Here is a 24,239-nt window from a genome sequence, read left to right as displayed (position 1 = left end):
CTGATAGATTGGTGAGGCATGACTTCTTTCTTCAAAAGCTACACAACTCTTCCACTACTTTTGTGTTTCCTGTCTTCACAGCCCTTCTCTTGGCTCTGTGACCACCCCGGTGCAGTGGTTCACAGATGCCTATTTAGGGGATTCCCTACTTAGGGCATTTCAATTTAGAAAGGTTATGTACCTGTATTAGATGTCCGTATATGGCTGTATATATTCTGTGTATTTTAATATAGCTCATTTCATTTGTGCTTTCTTTAAAATGAGCTATACAGCTACATATATTATGTAGAGACTACTTAACAAAGTTGATAGCTTTAAAATTGGTTGTTGGATTTATAAATCCTTTCAATTTTGCATTCTCTTTTAAACACCAAGTAAGAGGGATGAAAGTCATTGCAAAATTGACAATTTCTCCAATAATAGAATTATTTTTCTTGTGTTTGTTTATGCCTCAGCTCAGCAAAGGGTTAAAGTTTGACCATGGGATTTATTTTAATGCCATTAAGCTTTATGTGTCACACACGAGGGTCAAGTGAAGTACTTTACAAGATTGGGACCCATGCAAACCATCTTTCCTAACTAAATGCATTTCTGTATGTCTCTTTATGCTTTGTATAACTGCACCATGTAGCTGATATTATAAACGTGCTTAGAAACCCAAAGTATTGAAGGGCTTTCTTCACAGTCCTCTCCTAGCCAAAAAGCTTCCTGCTAATGCCCAGCGATAGACATTTGTTCCACCCTGTGCCAACAGCTTCCAAACCACCCCAGAAATTCAGTGGAAACAGGCAACCCCTGGACAGTTTGATCATCAGTTGTGGGGAGAGAGAACTGTGAGAATGACCCACACATTGGGGTTTTGAGCAGCATTTCTTTTTGCAGTAACTGTTTGCATTCACTTCCATTTCAGTCAGTTCAAGAAGCTTCCATGTATTTTACAATCAACGGAGCTACTTCCTAAGCCAAACTTGCAATCCAATTTATAAGCAAGCCTTTAGGTCTGCTCTCCCAGAGGATGCTGGAGATGGAGAGGAAGCATGCGGCTTTCCTTTGAAGTTCCCTTCGGGCTCTAACCTCCCCTCCCAGATATGACCACAACTGGATGTATACTCACAAAGTTCCTGTAGGGCCCTCCCCAGCAGGTAGCTGACTTCTAGAAATACCGATATTCATAGGACCTCACTAAGCAGAGCTCTCTTCTGCTCAGATGGTGAACAAAGCCTGTTGATGACCACCCTGGTGCTTAAATAGTTATGAAAAACACATGGTCATCCTACTGTAAGTAAAACACATCCTAAGCAAACTATAAGTCTGTTATATTTTGTAACCCATAAATAGCAGCTATGCATTTATACAACCACACCAACAGGATGAGCGATGGTCTTTACTGTCATACACCACTGAGATCATCAAACTCTTCAAGGTCATGGCGGATTTTAGATGAAGGACCATTAGACAAGACTGGAAGAATACTATGACTACGATAATAAAATGTCCTTCAAAAAATCTGTTGTTACTCCGATTAATACATACTTGAGTTTTAAACCAATGTATTTCCTAATAAATGTTAGATGCTCCAGATATTGGTGATGAAGTACCTCTTTCATTTGATCTACAAATCAGTGTATATTTATCTAGTTCATTATTAACAGAAAAAACAGAGAGGTACTTGAAACAAAGTTCAGATCTGATCTTATCGCAAGGTTCAGGGCTGTTCAGATCTGGGTGTTTTGAGCCTTTTCTGAAACAAAGCTGTAGTAATCCTTCCCATTCTGGTCTACAGATCACTTTGTACCACAGGCTGTGAACACAAAGTAGTGGGAAGGAAAACAAGCAATTCTAATGATTCAGTGTTCTTGAGCAATAAATTGGGTATTTTTGTCAGCAAAGCTGCAAAGAAACAACATATTTTAAGAAAAAAATTAAGATACAATGAAGACACCCGCTGCAACACTTTTGTCTGCAATCTCAGCGTCTTTCTCTGTTTTAATGTTTCATGAAATTACATGGGGCTCCATTCGGAAAAGAAAAGGAGAAATTAAAGGGAAGGAAGGACAGAAATTCCTTACACCTGCTACGACTCTGCAGTGTGTTGCTAACTGTATGTGGGCTCTGGCTAATCCACACAGCAGAAGTCATCCTAGAAGATGATAGAATAAATAAAGCAATGTCCGTAACTAGCATGATTCTTCCAACCTGTAAATTTGAGTTGCTGTGATAGCTGTTTTGCCATGGTGCAAACACAGTGAGTGACTTGTCAAAATGCAAATATATTAAGAGTGAAACAGAAGTCACACAAGCTTAGAAAGAACACTAAGAGAAGCTGACAATTTTAAGTTGAAAGGTTAACCTGCTTGCTTTCAGCGACACAGCCTCAGTCATATCAGTAAGTGGAAATAGCATTTGCCTTAAAGACAGGCCTACTGCATTCTTGGTATTACCATGCACAGAACATGCTGCTTTCTTGTTAATTTGAGGGTTTTTTTGTTTTGTTTTCACAGAATCACAGGATGGTGGGGGTTGGAAGGGACCTCTGGAGATCATCTTCTCCAACCCCCCTGCTGGAGCAGGCACACCCAGAGCAGGGGGCACAGGAATGTGTCCAGGCGGGGTTGAATGTCTCCAGGGAAGGAGACTCCACAGCCTCCCTGGGCAGCCTGCTCCACTGCTCTGGCACCCTCACAGCAAAGAAGTTTTTTCTCATATTGAGGTGGAAAAGAAATATTTTTCATTCATTAATTTCATTCATTCATTCATTCATTTCATTAAATCTATATGGGTGAAGGCCCCATTTAAAAAAAGAAAAAAAAAGCAAAGACTGGTTGGGTGAAACTTCACAGAAGCAGAACAAGGCACCAGCGTGTCCATCTGCCCTGAATGCTGAGCTGTAAGCGTAGCTTTGAAAATCCTCTTTCAGATGCCATCTGACTATTTCCATTGCAATCACCTTATTGCACAAATCAAGAATCGATACATATTTTTCATCATATGGGAATAAAAATGTCCAAGGCCCCATTTTAAATTATATGCCTGTGTTGCTCAGTGCAGCTTTCACAGAAATTTCTCCAAATGGCACAATGTTTTACATAGGATGCAACAACTGCAGATAATCTGATAACACTGACCAGCCCCTACACATGCAGAGTAAACAAACCTCTATTAGTTTAAACACTCCCTATCATCCTTCTGATATATTGTACCCATGCTAAAACCGACAGCAGTGTTTGCAGCTGTATAAATCAAAGTAATTTCAATTTGGATGTAGTCCAAGAAATCAAGCGCAAACACCCTCTTGTAAAGCTGTTTATGGTCTTACATGCAAACACCACCTATAGCCTAATGCAAAGGGGAAAAACAGCCAGTGACTGATGGTTGGACTTGATGGTCCTAGAGGTCTTTTCCAACCTTAATGATTCTATGATTCTACAACAACTGTTAGCAGCCCAGAACAAGTGATGTGATCTATGCAAGATCATTACTGAATGATTATACTGATTTTAATTGCGAGAAGCTAGAATTTAATACATTCCTTCAAAAAAAACTTAATCCCTGCATTGCTACACTTGCCTTTCATAGGAGGCTCCCCAAATGCAGGTTTCCATAACCAGAATCCAATCTGACCATCAATTCGGGTATTAAACCCAGATTAAATTCATTTAGATCTCTATCCTCACCAACCTGCCTTTCTCTTGATTACTGTACTAATATACACTTCTTAAACCTATTTAAATATTTCTTATTCTTTGTTCATCATTAAGAGAAGTCTGAGAATGTAGATGAACCTTACACTCTATCAAAAAGTTCAAAATACTCAGGTTTCATTGGAAGAGTAGATATGAAAATTGGTTCCTTTCCAATACATAAATTGAAGACTTTTTTTACACAGCAAACACATACATTTACATACACATACACATATACATACACATACACATACACCTATATACCAACCCATATATAATATAAAGCCGTTCAGGAGCCAAAAGTGCACTTGCTAAATAGAATGGCATATTGCAAAATTAAAAAGGACTGCAATGGCTACTCACTCAAACTGGAATTAAAGGTCTTACCCAAAAATAACATCTGAATGAAAAATTTTTACACTCTGCCCAATATTTATTTTAGTTTTACATCCTCATTTTACTTCCACATCTTCACTTTAAAACTGCCAGGCATTTGATAGTAAAGAAAAAGGGATTTTTCTCTCTTTAAGATCCATTGTTGCAAAATAGTTTTGCATGATTATTGGATGAATAGTTTCCATTTCCCACTCCTACAAGGACTGACACAGAAAAAAAACTGGCAGGTCTTATTAATCCTGAGTAGCCCAACCTCAGACTTAGCTGGTATCAGCTTCCTCAGAAGAGGTGAAAAAAAAGCACCACCTTTGCAGAAATGCAGCCATTGAATTCAGAATGCATTGAGTGAAAAAGGGAAGACTTTCCGCTGTCATATATTCTTTTCAGGGTCAAAAAAAACAGACAAGTGAGATTTTAAATAAGTAACTCATTCCACGTAAGTACAGTCAAATCATTCCCAGGCTGACAGACTGCCATCATGTCCCACTGCTGCCAGCAGGGTCGACAGCTGTGACTCCAAAGGTGGCTCTGGGTTTGGAAAAACATGGTGTAGCAGAGGAGGCAATAATAATTACTTCAATAATTAGATTCTGTCTTGTGCTGCATATCGAGAGCCCAAGGCTTATCTGGAAATAGAAGAGGCACGCAGACCGTCTTTACAGCCACCTATTTTAGCAAAAGGAGCAGCCAAATATCCTCTTCTTGAAACAGTGAAAGGGCAATTACACTTTCTCCTGCCTCCGTGAATTAAAAATACACTGCAAATCGAAAAGGAAAAGAAAATGACTGGAGAAAAGCAGCAAAAGGTATGTAATCAGCCTATCCACGATGGCGACATGTATTTGATATTGTCCCTTTTTTTTGCTGCAGAAAAGATGCTCTACACCTGAAACAGGGAGGCAGATATTTTTGCCCAGGTAAGCCATGAGGAGGGTTGAAAGAGGGGCCCAAGACAGGATTAGCACAGCTCGGGGAGGTGAAGCCAAGACATGGCCAGCTGGGGAGGACCGACACAAGACACAGGCAAAGCAGCAATCCTGCCCATTTCCACAGGACAGGAGAGCTGGCTCGGCAGGCAGGAGCTGTCATGCCTATTAAATTATTACAGGAGTGTTAGTGCTCTCTTTGCTCAGGCCCCAAGGACCATGCACAGTCCCACCCCACTTGCTCTCTAATTAGAAACCTGAAGTCATTACGTGGGCCAGGGGATAGTGAAATGAAATTGTTACTAGGTTGAGTATACCGAGCGGAAAAGTTTTTACAGACACGAAGATAATATTCTCAAAACACTTCACTATGTCTCAAAATCATTTTACCATTAATAGATTTCCTGGCAGCTACTTGTCTGACTGAAAGACAGGAGCTGCATGGAAAAGAAGAAAGCAAGCAAATGACATTTTTAACTGTGTGATGATCCCTTCTTTCCCCCAAGCACCCTGAAATAAAAGACATAAACGTAGAGCACTTGGAGGCTTTGCCAGCATCCAGTACATGTGCTTTTAATTGTGACTGCACATTAACATCTGCCCTAAAATCTAGCCAGCAGGTTTTGGTGGACAAGAAAAGTACCCATAGTAATTAGGAACTAAAGGAAGAAGCAGGCAGACTAATTAACTTTCCTCAGTGCTTCCCATTTTGCAAAGCTTAGGGATTTAAATTAAAGACATGTATAATTTGGGATGTTTTCAAGATTAAGATGTCTAAAGCTTGTCAATTAGTTTTAGCTACACAATGAAATCTGTGTTAGATGGGCTAAAATTGTTAGGCCAAGAAAACAAGCCGCTGCAGCAGAGTGTCGAAGCCCTGACACGTTCAGCCTGTGCTTCTCACACTCCAGCACAACAAGAGTGAGAGCTGCCCTGTCAGACCCGGTCTCCTTCATGCTGCTGGCAGCTACGAGCTCCAGAGTAATGGTGGTTGGAGAGCTAATAACAATTTTCAAGGCTGGCAGCAACACTTCTGTGCAAACAGTTTAGGAACCTCCCCAGCATGGGGGAAAAAAACTACCCCAAGAAATAACTTAGCTTTGCCAATACTAGGGATTTAAGCCATTAGTAGTCATCTATTTCTGCAGCTTTCTGCATACAGGCTGTGAACCGAGACAGCAAAACGAGACTGTGCTATGGCTTGCTTGAAACCGGCACAGACTGTGTGGGTACATACTGCCTACGAGACTGCTGCCTGTTTCTCCAGGGGCTGCCATTAATGCAAGGGCCCAAGTCAGTCTGTGAGACACACCAGGTTAAAGCCTGAGTGCTACAAAAACAACTGCCTGGCCTTCGGCAGTATTTTTCTACAGACTTCTTTTGGTGACATCTGTATGTGCTACATGTACACGGGGCCTTAATTCTGCTCTGAAATACAAATGAAAAGCCACTAACAGCTTTTTTCTTAATTTCAAACCCATTCAGCTTATTTCAGAGACTCTCTAATTTGGAAGTGAAGGGCTGCTGCTGAAACGTCTCATCTACTCACAGATTTGATTAGCATTTTTAAAGCACAGAACAGAAATAATATGCAAGGAGTCAATAACTGTCATTGGTATCATTAATCTTATCTCTCGCCTGACTCTGGAAGCCAACTAAAAGATGCTTTCATTTAGGAGTAGCTAGCCTGGAAAGCTGAAAGCCTAAGAGTCCGCACAGCACTACCCCAGCTACTTAATCTTCCCTCTCACCTTTTCTTTCCCATCTGCCTTACGCTGCCTTTCAGCTCAGGCCAAGTGTTGCAGCGGGAAGCTGCAGGCAGCCAGCTGCAGGACGAGGGCCTTGGATTTATATCATACAGAAACAAAAGCTCAAAGGAAAGTCAGCATCATAATTTACAACTAACACTTTAAATAACATGCAGAACATTCCTGCGTCTAAAAGGCCACTGACTAAGGAGTTCTGTGAGCCTGGCTACCCGGATTATTTAGCACTATTTAGACTATATGCAGACTAGTGCTACTTAGAACATAAAAAGAGATGAACTGGGAAAAACCCCAAAGGTTCAGTCAGCCTGCTACCCTGTCTCTGGTAGCAGCCAGTGTTGTGAGAAAGAATGGGAGAAAGAGAGTCTCTTCCTTCAGTATATGTGCCCAGCCATCAGTAGTTTACAGACTTTCTGAATGGGAATTTGCATTCATATCACTGTGTTGCACAGCCTTTGCTGGACCTTTCTCCTGTGCAGCAGTTCATCCTTTTTAAATTTATGTTTGATCCTCGTCTCCAAAACATCTGGTGGTGCTGATTTCCTCCATTCAATTATCTGTTGTCGAGAGAAGTGTGTCCTTTTGTCTTAAGTCTGTTCTCTGGTTAGTGTTAATGCTCTGATTCTCCAGGTATATTATAAAAGGTGGACTGTTATTCTCTATAATGTAACAGGGCACTACCTATAATATATTACTATAGAGTATAACTACTCACCTTTTCTGTGCTGTCCATATACATCTCTCATGTACTTTCCCTTTATTTTACAGAGATGTGATAGTTTTGTGATGGCTTCCACCTAAACACATGACTGGACAATCTGATAAAATCTGGAGCTAGCCTGGTTCCTGTCTGCATCAATTTCCAGAGAGTAACTTGTACAGTATAAGGACTGTCTCGCTTTGATTAAACTAATAATCTACAACCCATATTATCTTGTTGTAGTAATATATGATGCAAAGAACTGCAGTTTCATGGAATCCTTAAGACTGGCAGACAACAAAAGGCAGAGCTGGGAAAAGCTGGGCTTTTCATTTTGCAGAAAATGACACAATTCTGCTCTTCTCTTTTCTGAACTCAAATGAAGATAAAAGGCACCCCAAACTTTTCTCACAAAGTGAAATAAAACAGTAAAACCAAATACTCCAATCACGCACATTTTCTCAATTTAATACATATGTGAAATGAAAACCATTAAAAAATAGTTTCTGTAACTGCTCTAAATTTTAACTAAACATTTATTCTTAGTGGAACTCAACATTCTGTTATTTCCTATTACAGTTTCATCAAAATAGATCTTTTTAATGCAAATCAACATTTCTCAATATCTTTCTTTACTTAAAGGCTTAAAGAGCTAATCTGCCTACAGAAACTACTTCTGCAATGCATTCTAACTAAGAAGAAACCCAAAACATACACCTAGGATCAATGCTTCTCACGCCAGTCATAAAAGCACTGTGATCTCCAGATGCTACCAGAATATACTATGATCCAGCACCTCAGTCTGTGTCCTCAGTATATATGATGGCTCCCTTCGAACTAACTTTCTGATCCCATAAAAGATGTATAAAAGCTCAAAGTTATGTTAATCACTGAGGACACCAGAAGAGACAAAGAAAATTATGTCTGTTGTAAGGTTGGGCCAAACTGGATGGACAGTGTACTTAGGGAGTAATAAATGGAAGAATGTATAGAGTGGGCCACCACAGGGGTCTGAGGCTATTTGATATTTTCATTATAGACCAAAGCAATGAAGTAGAATCTCCCTACTCTAAGAGACGACACCAACCAGGGATGTACAGCAGGGACACTGAGGGCAAGATGAGAATTTTTTAAGTGATCTTCACAAACTGGAGACACTTAAAAAAACCCAGGATGTTGATCAGTAGGGGCAAGTATAAACTACTACACCAATAAAGGAAAAAATCAAGCCTGCTGCAAGAGGAAAGAAATAACCATGCCTCTGGGTTCATAACGGAAAGAAATGAGAGCTAACACACTTAAGTTGCAGCAGGAAAGACTTAGGTTAGGTACTAGAAAAATCTCCCTACGCACTAAGAATAGCACTGGGACAGACCGGTTGGTCTATAATGTTTCCATTACAGTAAGTCTTCATGAACAGCAAAAACAAACGTGAAAGAAATGACACAGGCACTGGCAAGACTGTCTTGGAAAGGAGGATGTTCAGAGTCTCTCTAGAGACCTTCTTGCCAGCTCTGTGGTTCTTTGAAATCTCGTCTGTTTGTACACATATCTGAAATAGCTCCTTAACAGACTACAGAACTTCTTTCTCTGGCACTTGACTGGACCCATGACTACAGCCAAGTCTGGCCTGCGAGGCAGAGGGAAATTCAGGATCCCTATTCCAAGTGGACCTTACATGTAGGATTAAACTAGACATCAAACTTCTGGAGTAAGCTTGTTGCATTTTATGGACAGCCTAGAAAAAAGAACATTACATCAGAAAAATGTCCCGCTGCTAAATATTTCACATGAACTGGAATGCATGTATGTGTGGAAAATAATGCCAAAATTCCTACCTCTAAAAGTTTCCCATTTAGGGAATACAAGGCATAAAAAATTTTGAAAATCACTTCTGTGACTTCACCAGTGCTAAGTTTCTTTTCTCCACACCTGTCTGCTCAGAGATGGGCAACTGAGCATGGGTGTTTCTCAACCTGCTCCCAGCACCTTCCGCTGCGCTTTGACTGTCATTGCTGTGGGTTTGGATTTGGGGAGGGGATGAAGCAGGCAGGCAATCCAGACAATCCTTGTTTAGGTAAAACCACTTTACTTTAGGTTTCTTCAAAATAACCTTTGTCCTCAGATAATTTTAGTTTTTCTGTCTTGTATCTCTAATTCACTTTTGTAAGCTGCTTCCAGTAGCTTCCAGCTGGTGACGTGTTTACAGTACCCATCTCCGATTAAATTTGGGATAGCTGCAAAAAAGCCAATACTCTAAACCCGCATGTCTCTGCTCATAGGGATGGAGAACCTACCCTTTGAGAAACCAAGCTGCTCGATTTCTTTCCTCTCCGCAATGCCACCTTAATGGTTTTCAACAGCTTCCAGTTTTAAAATCATAAGCGTTTTCTAACACATGCATGACCCCAACTGACAACAGATGGATAACAAAGCCCACTGACAACAAACTTACTCTCTTCTTAGTAGCAGACGAAGTTGTACATTTTTAGGAGTAATCCACAATCTCTCAGGATTCTGGAGACCAGAGTCTGAAAATCTCTGCTTTCAGCTATTTCTTTACTTCAGCTTTCTTTAAAAACAGCAGCAGCAACTACAAAAATTCTGCTGTCCCAGAAGGTCATTGCTCAGGTTTAATATAGTTAATAGAACTGAACTGTTTTAAAATCCAGTTTAGCCAGCTAAGCAACAGGAAAAGTGCCCATTTTCTTTGGTGGTTTTCCAAGCCCTACATGGTGATTGAGACAGCGCTGTCATGGGCACTGCAAACAGCCGAGAGCTGTGGACAGAATGGCCCTGATGGATAATAATTCTTAATTAGGTTTTCTGGCTCAGTAGATGGGGAACTTGAATAAACTGCTGCTCATGTTGAGGTGCATGCTTTGTCCTTGCAGACAGATTTGTTTACATGTCCCTAAAATACATTTATAGGAAGCTCTTTCCACATATGCCGCTATTTTCTTTATATGCATCCGTAACATTTAATGAGGTAAAACTACTCTTGTGCTAAACAAATGCAAGGTCTGATGATTCCGGCAGAAGAGAGACCAACTTAATTAAAAAGGTATTGAAGACTCCTTCCCCTTTATTGTACCTTACAGACAAAAAGTAGCTCCTCAGCACCCCTCACATAACTGCTATCACTAGGGAAACTGAGGAAGCATAAAATTGTTCGGTGATGACGGCAGTTCATGTTGGAGCCAGAACAGTAATCCCATACCTTCTCTCATGCATTCCTATGCAGCCCACAATCCTTTCTTGAGGATTTGCCACTACAAAATACGAACGTATATTCAGTTTCTTTCACAGTTAATGTTTTTTCTGGCTGAATTGTCTGGAATTGTTACATGAAAACACACATAGTCTCACTGGAAAGAGAGAGATCTGGGGGGAAAAAAGGGTGCTCGATAAATTCAGAAATTCAGTAGCACTGTGGACCAAATCTGTAGAATGAGTTTTGAAGACAAACTGTTAGAGGGGTTCCCATTCCGAGGTTTATAAATGTTAACCATCCTGGAGAGAGTGCCACTGAAATAATTTTGAACTTGCTCCTTTGAGGAAGATGTCTCTATAAATGATTTCTGAGCTTTGTATTTGTTCAGCTAGGTCTACTTTTAAAAACATTCTTCAGAAGCCTCAGACATTTACACCCAAAATGTCACCTGCAAATGCAAGTGTGACCAGTTCGCTGCTTAAGGAAGGGATGAGTTTTCTGAGTAATATCTAAAGCTCTGTCACTAAAAAGCTTTCTGATCCTGGATCAAAACCGTACTTGGTTCAAACCTCAAATGTGCCCTGTACAGTCAGTCAAGATGTTTTCACAGCCTCCTTTCTATGTAAAACTTTTAGGTTGCTTTGGAAAAAACGCTGTGGAAGTGTTATATTATTCACTGTATCAGCTATAATGAGTAATGAAGGAATAGTAAGAAAGTAATAACTGTGGTTTAAACTTTAAAGTAACTCTCAGGTCTCTGCTTGGCAGCAGAGTTGGGGAGAAGGGGCAACAGGTATTACTCATGGTATAGGAAGATTAAATTAAGGATTGTTTAAGTAAATGGGGTAAATACAAATTAATGGTAGTGGATGGGCTGCACTAGGGACCTGGCCAATGCCACTGAGAGTTTGCTTCCTATCATCTCAGAAAAGTTGTGGCAATCAGGTGAAGTCCCCAGTGACTCCAAAAAGGCCCATTGTAAAATAAAAAACAGCAGGATACAGAGAACTATAAGCTAGACAAACCAACCTTGGTCCCCAGGAAAATTATGGACTGGAGGGGTGGAATAAAAGTGGGTGGAAAACTGACCGGACCACTGCACTCAAGGGGTAGCCATCAACAGTTTGAGTTCTAACTGGTGGTTGGTTATAAATGGTGTGATCCTCAAGGGTTAAACTGAGGCCAGTACCCTTTGCATCTTGAGCAATGGCCCAGAAGACAGGGATATCTTCACTAAATTTGTGGAAGGAGCAGTTGTGTACACTGGAAGGCAGAGCTGCTGTTCAGAGACCTCAAAATCCAGGAGTGCCATGACAAGGACCTCAGAAAATTCAGTTAACAACAAAAACAAAGTCCTGTACTGGAACAGGACAACCCACTGCAACAGTACGGACTGGAGGCATGCTAGCAGGGTAGCAGCTCTGCAGAACAGGACCTGCAGGCCCTGCTGGAGAAGTGGCATCGGTGAGACCTTGTGGCAGTGAAGGTAACATATGGCGCTTCATTAGCAATAGGGTAGCCAACAGGTCCAAGGAAATTATTTTTTCTAAGTATTGCATCTTCTTTTGGGCCTCCAGTACAAGAAAGGTGTGAACAAAACGGACAGAGTGGACTCGCACTAACACAATCTCCCTGGCTGGATGATCAGCTTGTTCTCATCATTCTTTATCACTCCAATAGCAATTACATCAGCTGTGTTTTGTTGTAATTTTAAACTTGATTCCAAACCACCAATGGAAACTCTGAATAGTTGAGGATGTACCAAGCCCTGAAGAATCCTATTAGAAACACTCATCATATGACTTCATATAGGAAACTACTTGGAGAGTTGCAAGCCAGATCTTAATCCATTTAACCTGTGTCCCTCCCATCAAGGGCAGCTTATGCATGGTCTTCCTGGAACGGTACACTGAACCACGTATTTTTTATTCAATTTTTAACACTGATGCCATCACAGTTTGTTTTCCAGGAGTGAAATCCACGAATCCACAGATATTTCTGCTGTTTTTCCTAACAGCCATTCTCGATCATTACACACTTGGTGAGAAATCTCCCAACATTTCCTCGCATTTCCTTATTTTTCATACAGTCAAATTCCAAAAATGTAAAAGAAAAATAAAAAAGGATAGAATCACATTTAACTTTCATACTTTTCCATTGGCAAACACTTTCCACCTCCAACTTCCTTACAGAACACAAATTAACCCCCCTTTTTTTTCTGTTTACTTCATTATTTGCATGAGCTTCAGTGAAGCCAGAGACAGTTCTAGGAATAAGGCTTAACTAACTTGGACTTCCAAACTGCATATTTAACATGTTAACACTGAGCTCTGTGTGTTAATGTAGGACACTTTGGTTCTTTTAGAATCAACAAATGGCAAATGCTTCCATATGAAAAGAGTATTCCCACCCACAGAAACAGAATTCAGCTTTCCTACAGAGCAAACAATAGAGAATTAACATGCCTCTCAGAGGCACGGCCAGAATAAAAACAACCACACCCCAAATCCAAATGAGATTCTCAGTTAGATATTTTCAGTGTTTCTTTTCTGAGACAGAGCACATTCTCCTACTAACAAGGTGAGTGGCAGGAGAAAATTTATTTATAGTTTTTGAAATGTTTAGGAATTTTGTGTGCTTACAGAAGGAACCTATTTTGTAATAGGGTCTTTTATGCCTATCCACCTCGTGCAATTTTTTGAAGACTAAGTTTCTAAAAGTCAGGAAAAAATTAAACCTTACTGATATTCACGGAAGCAACAGTGACAAAATAGCTTTAAGAAAAAGAAGTCCACTAGCCAAAAAGTGCAAGAACCATTAGAACTTACAATTTTATTTGAAAAACCTTAAGTTTTCATTACTAGATTAATGAGCTTATTTAGTATTTGTACAGTGTTGAATGCACTGGAACAATTTTACTTCTAGGATTCTAAAAGCCAACCTGAATGTCAGTGTTTCAAACTAATTTATTGTAATATTCATATAAGATTATTTTAAATCTGCCTTTCCTCAGTTTTTGGAAAGATAAATTTAAGTACTATGTAATATCAGCTTCTTAACCTATGTTCTGCAATTCTTAGCTTGTGACCACCAAGAAAACTTTGTCAAAAATAAATCCATCACAGATACGGAAGAAAAGAGAATAACTAGAAATAAAATAAGAAATTCAAGTTGTTCAGCTTGAATAGATAAGATATTCTACTCTATAGATTATCTATGATAAGAGTTTTGCAAATATTTTTGGTTTCACAGTTCAAATTTCCTCTGGGATTGGCAAGTTAACAATAGTTCTAGTTTTAAATTGTAATTAGAATTATCTAAATGTTGTACAAATCAAAAACAAGAGCTTTTGATATTCAAAAAGATAGTCTGTTTGAAATAGGTGAGGATTAAATGGGGAAGGGAGCATTTCATTATGGAAAATGCTTATAAGATTTAATGGCAGATTCACAGATTTTTTAAGGCCAGCAAGACCCATTACCATCCAATCACACCTTCTGAATAACACATGGCAAAGAACCTCACCTTGTAATTACTGCATCAAGCCCATGCCTCCTGCTTGAATTACCCTTTACTTTTTGAAGGACACCCAAGTCTTCTTTTACACTTTCAAAACGAAGGAGAATTCACCAAGTCTGCAAGGTGCTTCCATAGCTCGCTCACCTTATCAGAAGAAGGTGTTTGCTTTCTTCCACTTTGAATTTGTTTAGACTCTGATAGACTGAATTGCTAATGGACTATTTTTTAACATAAGGGAGAAAGGTGCTGTAATTAGAAAAATCAAATTGCTTCCCAGCCTAATATGTATGCCGTAGTTGAGTCACCACTTGACATAGTTTTGCATAAACAGAGACATTTAATGTCTCCATTTTCTCACTGTAAGGTATGATTTCTAGGCTTTCAAGTCTTCCTGCAGTTCTTTTGTGATCTTGCTCTTACTAAAATGTCACTTATATTGAGGGAAGTAAAACCACTTAGTACTACCTGCTACTAACTGTGGCATTTGCCCTTGTTTGTGTCAACCTTTCTCTTCTTAGTATTTTTATCAGTCTCTAGTAAATTATTCTTAAAACTTATTCCTGAACAGTGGGAGTTCATAGTTAAGGTAGACTTCAGCAAGTTCATTCAGGAGTAGTCTTCATTTTTTGTCAGAGTAAGTGTGAACGAGCAGTTTTCAAGTATTTGCTACAATCATGAATTATTTTGCCCCAAAGATGACACACTATTTTTGACTTGACAGGACCACCCTGTGCTCTCACATTAGAAATATACATGCTCTAATGAGAAGTATATGACAGAAGCCCTCTTAAAACTATGGTTAAAATTTGCATTCAGGCACTGTGCCTAATCACCCAACTCCATCCCTCTCTTCAGCAGTACTATTCCAGCTGAGTATTTGCATGGGCTGTGTCTAGTCTACATGAAACTTGCAATTCCGATGCTTCTTGTTAATTATTAGTAGTAGTCCTATATTCCAATATGCCAAGACAAGACTCTAGCCCAAGCAGAACAAAGGTGGAAAGAATTGTATGTAAAGTACAGTCAAGCTTGTCTGGTAGTCAAATAGCACAAATAATAAGAAAACACCATAATTTACAGACTAGTCCTTTCATTAAATGATTAGTCTCAAAGACTTTATTAACTTTATTAAAAGCAGAAAAGGTCATACGAAAGTCTAATATAACTGAGATATTACATTAAACTACGAGCTTTTTAAGGTATCCGCCTTCATAAAAAGTTGCAGCACATTAAATTTATTTAATTACTCTAGAGTAATTTCTAATTCCAAAAGCCCATTTTTATGGAACAATTATAAATTAGAGCATAGATGAATTATTTTACAGATTAATACACACAGTTCTTTCTGCAATCAAGATTTTAAATGGTTCTAATAGCTGTAGCACTTATAGTAGGTTCTTTAAGTGCCAAAAAATTATAATTGTTCTCTTAGCATACTGATTTAATTTAATACCTCCCAAGTTGCAGAAAATTTGACTTCTGCAGTGGAACACAGTCATACACCATATTTCCTTTCGGAATTATAAAATAAGATATTTAAAAGGAAACTAATGACCTGGAAAAAGCAACAGAATGTTGCTAATTATCACAGAACTGTGCTGATATATCTCAGACTCATTGAGATCAAGAATCAGGCAAGATATAGGTGTAGACCACAAGCCCCTTACCTCTCATTTCCATGAAAAAATAAATCAGGCTGGCGGTGGTAGTGTGTTTGGTCACATGTCCAGAGCACTGGGACCTCAGCAAGTACAAAAACATAGCAACTATGGGGAAACTAAAATTACCTCAGTACTTGCAATACTATATGTAAAGCTAGTTTTCCAAGCAGTGTTTAGGAGTTTTGTCCAACTTTTTGCTCCATGATCAAGCAAGAGACATTTCAATTGTGTTAGTCACTTGGTCAGATAACTGGAGCTCTCCATGTGATGCCTATAATAAACATCCCCAATCACAGACCACACAAATGCTACATATTAAAGTAAGGAAGTTAAGTTTAATGTCTGTTTTTAGGGAAACCTTATTCTCATTCCCTCATCTTATAGGAAGGTCTTCGTCAAGTAAAACATCCCTTACCTGTGACCAATCAAGACAAAGGCTTTTCAGCATTGGCCTATGAAGTCCTAGATTACGTAAATCTGATTCTTCCTCTTTTTCCTTACAGTTTGTATTCTCTTGGCAATAAAAAGAAGCTGAGAAACCAGATCCAAAGAGTCTGCCAGAGTCTGCAGAGAGTATGAATCAGGTACGCTGAGGGGGAATGCTTCATGCATCACAGTGGAGTATTGCTTCCAAACAGCGATACAGCCAAGAGTGAACAGAGTTTACCTACTTGTAAACTTGGGAAATAGAAAGTTTACCCAATTCTTCATGCCCACCTGGCAACCTCAAGTCAAGGAGTCTTCCCATGACACCACTTTCTCAAACAGGCCCCTGGCTGACACTGAGCAGAGGAGCTTGCTTGGCTCAAGCTCGCCAGCAGGCTCGCATTGGAGTTTGGTGCTACAAGGGATGGTGGAGATGGAGGGATGGGTGGCAGCATGCTCTGGAAAAGGGGTGGAACTGAAGGATTTCACCTCTTACGTAATAAGAAAGGAAACCATGCGTGACAAAGTCCAATGTCTAAGGGCCAAAATACATCTTGTTTTAGAAGGTAATAAAGAAGCACTTTATGAAAATATAAAAATGAGATAAATTATATATGGTAGTATATATTTGCCACCTCTCAGAAAATGACTAATAGATTGGGCTAGCAATGCATTTTTGATTTCTGAAAAAAGTTAGGTGAACTACCGGTTTATTAGTTTCTCAAAGAATAATTGCTCCTCTTGTGTAATGTAACAAAAAAGCACGACACCATCACTGTGGACACAGATGCACAAACAACCATCAAGGTTCAGAGTGACATTGTAAAAAGGAGTTTCACCTTTAGGTCACTGGTTGAATTTTAAATAGAGGAGTTGCTACATGCCTTTTGGGAGTTGTTTGATATCCTGGTCCAGCTCAATCTAAAATATGGCTCAGTTCCTAACAGGCAAGTGTTCCCACTATAAGCACTGCAGCCACAGATAACCTCCCTGATTAGCCCAGCAGAAAGGAGCATCCTTGAACCAGCTCTCCTGGAAATGCTGTGTCACAACAGCCTTCCCTCTGCAAAAATAGGAGGAAACCCATTTTCCTCTCCCCTAACATTTAAAGCTGAATCAATATTCACCAGATAACCATAATACAAATAGAATCACTTCATTCACCTTTCTCAGTTTCTGAAGGTTTGCAGGGAAGGCTGACAGCCCTGGCGCGATGACCTTAGGAATTTGTCTAAATCATATTTGAAGCATACTTTGATCATCGGATACCTTGCTTTTCCAACAAAAATAGCTGAGTGCTGGTCTAGCAGGGTTTCCTTAATGTTTTTTAACACTTTCAGACACCGAAGAAGCCTGTTGTGAAAAAGCATGCAAAGAAACCAAACAGATAAACCCAACCAACCTGTCCCCCCACCTACATTTGCAAATTCTGGCCAAACTTGATTATGACTTAGTGTTGGAAAGGAACAGCTTTGTAAGCCACAGTTTAGCTGTACCCCTAACTAAAAACAAATATGTAATTGAACCCTTGAAAAGAAAGCTGAGGAAGATAGTTGCGTAATTAATAAAGGAGGAATCTTTGGACCAATGGTCACCTCAAACTGTAAAACCACGGCATAAAATATGACACCACAAAAACCCCATTTAATTTGATTTATGCTTCATGAAAAAGCAAAGCAAATGTTACACAAATATTTTCAGTAGCTGAAAACTGGCTATCACTAGAAAAACACAGCTAGAGACATTCCTCATTGCTGGGCTGAACTGTTCTCAAAATAATCCAATTTAAAGGCCACTGACGGAAATATTTCTAATGCTTTACAGTCACAAAGAATTAAACTACTGTGTTTGGTGCAGATCACCTTGCTCATGCTTTAGAGGTATTAGATAAGCTTTAGTCTATGGTTTGCAAAGCACTCTGAACTCTCCTGGCCTCTCTCACCCTAAAATCTCAGAATAGTCGCTGCTGTTTCCTTGCAAATACATGTAAGTAACGTTATGAATAACGTCTCAGTGCACACCCATTAAAAATAAACATGCTGGAAATTGCAGAGAGAAAGGAGCCAGAGTCACTCCACCTGTCTCAGGAGCAGCTATGAGCAGCTCTGAAAAACACACATACTGTTGCCCTCTGTGGATCTTTCAGACCAAAAGGAGCAGGAGGACCAGAATTTTAACAGCATCTAAAAAGGCAAATCCCAGGATCTATTTAACACCGAAAAGGAGATAAAGTCTAGAGAAACTATGTCAGAAACCATTATTATTGTTCAAGTACACCATATTTTCTCTCACTGTTGCAGAAACAAAGCCACCAAGTGTATTTTCAAGAAAATATTTAAATAAAATTGATGAAGTGTCAACACTTGACTACTTCTTTAAATTGGACAAAATTATAAAAGCTGTTACACTGTGTTCAGTTTGTTCTAATGTTATTATATACCATGAGGGCTCATTCGAGCAGTAAGAATACTGCAGACAAGGCGTGAAGATTACAAGATGCCTTAGCCTTCTCCCTGGTACAGTATGAAACACAAAGCAGCTGAAATTCTTTTAGTGGAGCTAATTCCTTCCCATCAGGGCTTGATGGGGAAAAAACAAGAATCACTGTTCCTTTATGCTGCAAGAACACTTTGTTATTAGCTTAACAGGAAGTTAAATGAATCAAAGCTTCAGACAGCAAAAAACCCACCATCAATTAATGTGCCAAATTTTTAACAGGAAAGCAAATCAGATTTATTTAAAAACTGAGGCCTCGGTTCTGGTGTATTTCTATTTTCCCCAAGGTTGAGCTTATAGTTTATGACATTTTTCATAGTTTATGCTTTCGGAGGGGTACGGATGACTATGGGAGAGGGTTCCTGTTTCTGCCCTGCTCCTGCTGAGTGTACTTTACATATGCAGCCCAGGTGACTAACCAAGAGGACCATGGCAGGCTGTAGCTGTTTATGCTCCAGGTACACCTCAGCTGAGGAACAGCGGTGTACAAGAGCTCAATGCACACTGCCATCACAAGCACCGCTCACATTACCAACTGAGAACATGGCATTTGGATGTTAGATTTTTCTCTCCCATAATCTGTTGCACTCAGATGGGAAGCACAATGGAAGTCCCCACGGACCATCCGTAATGCTCCCAACACCTTACCTAGGAAAACTTCTGATGCACTTGCATTTTCTAAACACAGGCTGAGTGGTGAGTTCTCATATTCCAACTACAGCACAGACATGTCAGTCTGAAATTTGAGACCAGACACCTTTGCAGGGTGCTTACGGGCTGTGGAGGACGATGCATGGCTACAGCCTCTCAGCAGTGCTTACAGTCTCAACTCAGCACATGGTCCTAAAGCTCAGGTAAGGTGCAGAGGCATCTTACAGAGCCTAGGAACATGAGTGCACATCAGTGTCACATTTGTATGATGTTGCACCAAACAGCTTGCACCTCACCTGGTAAGCAGCACACCAGCTAAAGATGAATCCCTAGCTGTTTAACAATATCCACTCATCCATACTTCTTCCCTAGAATAGATATTCTGCTTTGAAAATTAGATATTCATGTATTTATCGAGGCAGTCAAATTTACGGTATCTTTGCACACCCGAGCTAAGTGAGAAGCAGAGGGTTCTGCCCTTAAATAAGATGCGTATATTCCATGACTCATTGCTATCTTCCACAAGACCAGGTAAGAAACTAGGCAGTTAATCAAATATTAAGAGATTCTAAGCGTATTGGAACTACTAGTAAAACTGGCATGAGAAATATGCTGGCCTACTTCAGTCATAAAACACCAGAGAAAAAGAACTTTAAAATTTTAAAACTGATCATAATATTTTAAGTATCAGTGTTATAAAACATTTTTCTTTTGATTATTATTCAAATGTGGAAACTATAATGGAAATTCACTAAGGCTTCATCCAGGCTGGCCTCTAATTTGGTCTCCTGTGCTCTGCAAGCCCTCATGCTAGTGTGGGGTCTCCTGCATGGGGGTGCTGCCAGTGGTGGATCTCCCTCCCAGCTTGCAAGCCTCTTTGCCAACAAGCTGCTTCTCACTGGGAGACAGACACAATGCTCCAAACAAACTCCTATACCAGTTCAAACTTTGCAGAATTTTACCCCTTTAGCACACCTTGATGCCCCATAGCCTTATAAATGCCACTTGTCAAAAACCTTGTTTATTCAGTGTAGAAATCAGGGAGAAAAAGCCCTGTATTTCAAAGTTGAAATACTACTACTATTAATAAAAAAATTATTTGTTCTGCATTGGAGAGTTCCCCTCCGCCTTAGTTTACTATTTATAAACCACCAGTCTGGGATTAATTATTATAAATCCTTAAAGCTGAAAAGAAGATTTCAGGCATGTTATGTTACGTATAATCTATAGCATTATTAAACTGCAGCTCACATACACTTTATGTCCTATTTCTGTTGGTCACCTTTTAACATTTCTGCATTTTACCTGTGGTAAATTATACTCCTTGAGAGAAAGCATTTCTTATTATTTTCAAAAGACCAGACCACCCATCCAGCGTGCCACTGCATGGGAGAAGCGGTGTCACCATATAAAGCACACTCACCAGGCACCCCATTTCTCATCCAGTAATCGATGTCCGTTCCATCTGCGTTGTCGTAAACATCCGTAACATTGATGGGCTGCAGCAGAGTCATGATCTCTTTCACTATGTCCCGAGCTTTAGCATTGCCAGTAAAACCCAGTCCAGATGGCCTGAAGGTGCCCTCATCAGACTCCATGACGATATCGAAGTTGGAGATATTTTCCTAAACATGTAAGGAAAGATATTGTTTTGTGATTGCTATTTTAAAATTGGCTTTAAAATAAGATGCATTCAAAGCTTGCTCGGGCTTTGAAGGACATCACATTTTAAAAAACAGCTCCTGCCTCTTCAGAAACACATTATTTTCAATATACCATATGGTCAACTGGGACTTTGGTTGGAGGACTGAAATGTCAAGGTTCCTCCTGATGTGAAGGAAAAACATCTGGTTTAAGGGAAGTTTGTGTTTCCAAGGTAAGTCCTTACAGGAAACATAAAATTTTAACATTTTGTGCATAAACGGCATAATAACATTTGCTTTTAGTGTGCACTTGGAAGATTCTTTTTAGTTAAAAGAACAAAAATTAGCATCCAGAGGCATTTATTTGCTTCTCATACACTCAGAATGCTGAGTCACAAAGGTTTAATTGGAATAAAGTACTTAGGGACTTTATGTGAAGGAAGGTCTCACTCTTTTTGAGAGGCACATAACTTTTTTTGCAAAATAAAACAGTTTATGGCCAGGTCAAGCAGAAAAAAGCTGTACTTCAGACTATCTTGAATGTGACTAAGAAAACTTACTGCAGGTTTTACTCCTGTGCCCAGATCTCATTCCAGAATTTCATGGCTGTCATGGGTTATTACAAGAAAATCATTACAAAAGATACGTGATAGCAGTGAGTAACAGATCCATGTCATTAACAGCTTACATCAGCCTACAATTCAGTACAGAATTATTTCACATTTTTCTGGATATAAAACCGAATATGAACTACAGGTGGCTGTGAATGTGATAGTCATGTAAGTTTTCAAAAGTTCTTTGTAGAATTTGCAAAGAACTGTGTTTTACACTCTGCTTTCCCAAAACTTTTCTCTTTTCAGTGAAACAAGTTCTAACATAGCAGAGGTATTCACTGCTAACTCAGGAATATATCCAGATCGTTGATAAAGATATTAAACCAGAATGGCCCCAAAACTGAGCCCTGGGGAACCCCACTCATGACTGGCCACCAACTGAATTTAGCTCCATTCACCACAACTCTCTGGGCTCAGCCATCTAGCCAGTTTTTTACCCAGTGAAGATTACACCCGTCCAAGCCATGAGCTGCCAGCTTCTCTAGAAGGATACTGTGGGAGACAGTATCAAAGGCATTGCAGGTCATGAGCCTCAATATGAAATTGTGATTCATGGAAGCTCTGAACATAATGGGAGAGAAGCAGGCCAAGAAAAGCACACTGCATAGTAAAAGGGACCAATGATGCTCCAAAGTCACAGGTACAACAGAAGGAATGTCTCAACATGTAAATCTTCTTTTCATCACAAGCCCAAGGAGCACGACTCAGGGAAGACAATACACATTTTAGTATGCTGGTGAATTGCCAATGAAAGCTAACTTAATTAGAGTGAGCTCTGCATAAATACAATGATAGAAATCATTGAGAAATGGCCTCTTTGGCTGAGTCTTCAAGCAGGACTGCTCATTTTTAGAGAAGCTGCAACGAGTAGGAGCAATTAGGCAAGTGGAAGGGACTATTCAGGGCAGTGAGGTGAGTAGAAGAGTGAGCATGGGGATAGCACAGATACTGAGAAGAAATCTCACCTACCACTCCAAAGAACAGCATTCCTAAGTTCCAAAACTTCATAAACTGCTAGTATGGCAGAATTACTGCAGCCTTCAGCTGTGTGTTCTCATATAAATGTTTGAATGTATTTTTAATACGAAACTGAGAAAACAAACCACCCACAATACATTACACCATATTCTCGCTCTGTAAGAAAGTTGTTCAGTTCTGAGAACGTGCTGGAGTGGCACATAAACAAGATGCCCTGGGGAGAGAAACTGGACTCACTGGGGGACAAAAAAGAAACAGGTCACAACCTCTTGAAGTACCATGTGTCCTTGAGAAAGCTTTTTCCCTATTTCATCCACTAGAAGATAGGATTAATTATAAAACAACTCACTGTCGAGTTTGAAAGTTGCAATCTTAAAAAGAAGGGGATTAGGTTGGTTTCACCATACCCATTTTTGTACATGTATAATGGTGTTTCTACTTACACAGAAAGAAATATGCGCTGGAAAATATGCTATAGGGAAGCTGCTCCATTGTCCTTTGCCCTGTGTGGTGCAGGAATAACTGCCACTTAGCAGTTGAGACTGTACATTGGGTGAGACTGTACATTGCTCCTTTGACTAAGTCAAGGGAACAGCACAACAAACCAGTAAGATTTTGTAAAATAACTGCAGGCTCAGCAGTTTTTCTGATTTTTCCCCATACTGAATGTATCATTTAAATAAGCATTTTAAACTCGCTATTCAATTTTTTTTGAAAGTAACCCCATTGGCTGCATCTTGATACTGTGCCAATTCTCTTAGCACATACCAGAAAATTAAATCTTGTTGGTGTAACCTGCTGCCTAATTCTCTGAACATCAAACCAGACTTTTATCCTTTATCTTCCTATGACTCGGTCACAGAAGAGGTCACCTCTCTTTATCTTATCATGTTTAGCTCTTCGACTGAATTTTTAAATGAAACATTACAATAACCACTGCATAGGAAAATTGGTTTCTATAGCTTGCTATTTGCATTGAATACACAAATAGGCACAATCCTTGCCAATACTCTTCCCACTTTTAATTTTTTAATTTTAATTCTGTTTTCTCTATAAACAATCCGTTTTTATCTCTGTTAAGCAAAACTAAAAATATAAGTGCTTCTCATCTCTAAGGCAAACACTTGAAAACATGAAAATACAGTCAAACCTTTTTAATTAAGAAAACAAACCCTTGTCATACACATGACTCATACTTTTATAGGTAGGAAACGTTCCATCTAGAGTAGACACTGGCAATCCCAAGCATACAAGTAGCTGCTTATTCAGTCGAAATGCCAATTCTTAATTCTTACCAAATGTTAAATTCGACTCAAACATCTCATGACTAATGTACCGAGTCACTGATGGCAATTCCCCTTACCCAGCTAAAGCAGTGAGATACCTGAAAGGATAAGGGAGGGAACAGCTGTCCTAAAAGCCTTCAGTAATTTGGGGCTATTTAAAATAGAGTGTTTTTACTTGTCCAATAGCTCATTTACTGGTTTTCTTTTTCATTCCACTGAGAAAAATCCTCACTTTACAGAGAAAATACTGAAGTCTGTAATGGCAAAGCACTGTCCTTGA

General features: G+C 39.5%; 1 protein-coding gene across 1 annotated transcript in view; it reads right to left on the bottom strand.

Moving 5' to 3' along the window:
• Positions 1-24,239, bottom strand: part of CPQ (carboxypeptidase Q) — a 169,893-nt gene that overhangs the window by 11,301 nt on the left and 134,353 nt on the right. The window contains exon 8 of the mRNA XM_075085462.1: positions 20,862-21,063. Within this exon, the coding sequence (XP_074941563.1) occupies positions 20,862-21,063 (202 nt within the window). The remainder of the gene's footprint in view (positions 1-20,861; positions 21,064-24,239) is intronic.

Source organism: Phalacrocorax aristotelis, chromosome 2 (genome assembly GCF_949628215.1).
Source record: "Phalacrocorax aristotelis chromosome 2, bGulAri2.1, whole genome shotgun sequence".
NCBI lineage: Eukaryota > Metazoa > Chordata > Aves > Suliformes > Phalacrocoracidae > Phalacrocorax > Phalacrocorax aristotelis.
The sequence above is the reverse complement of the archived record's forward strand: the minus strand, read 5'-3'. Positions and strand labels throughout refer to the sequence as shown.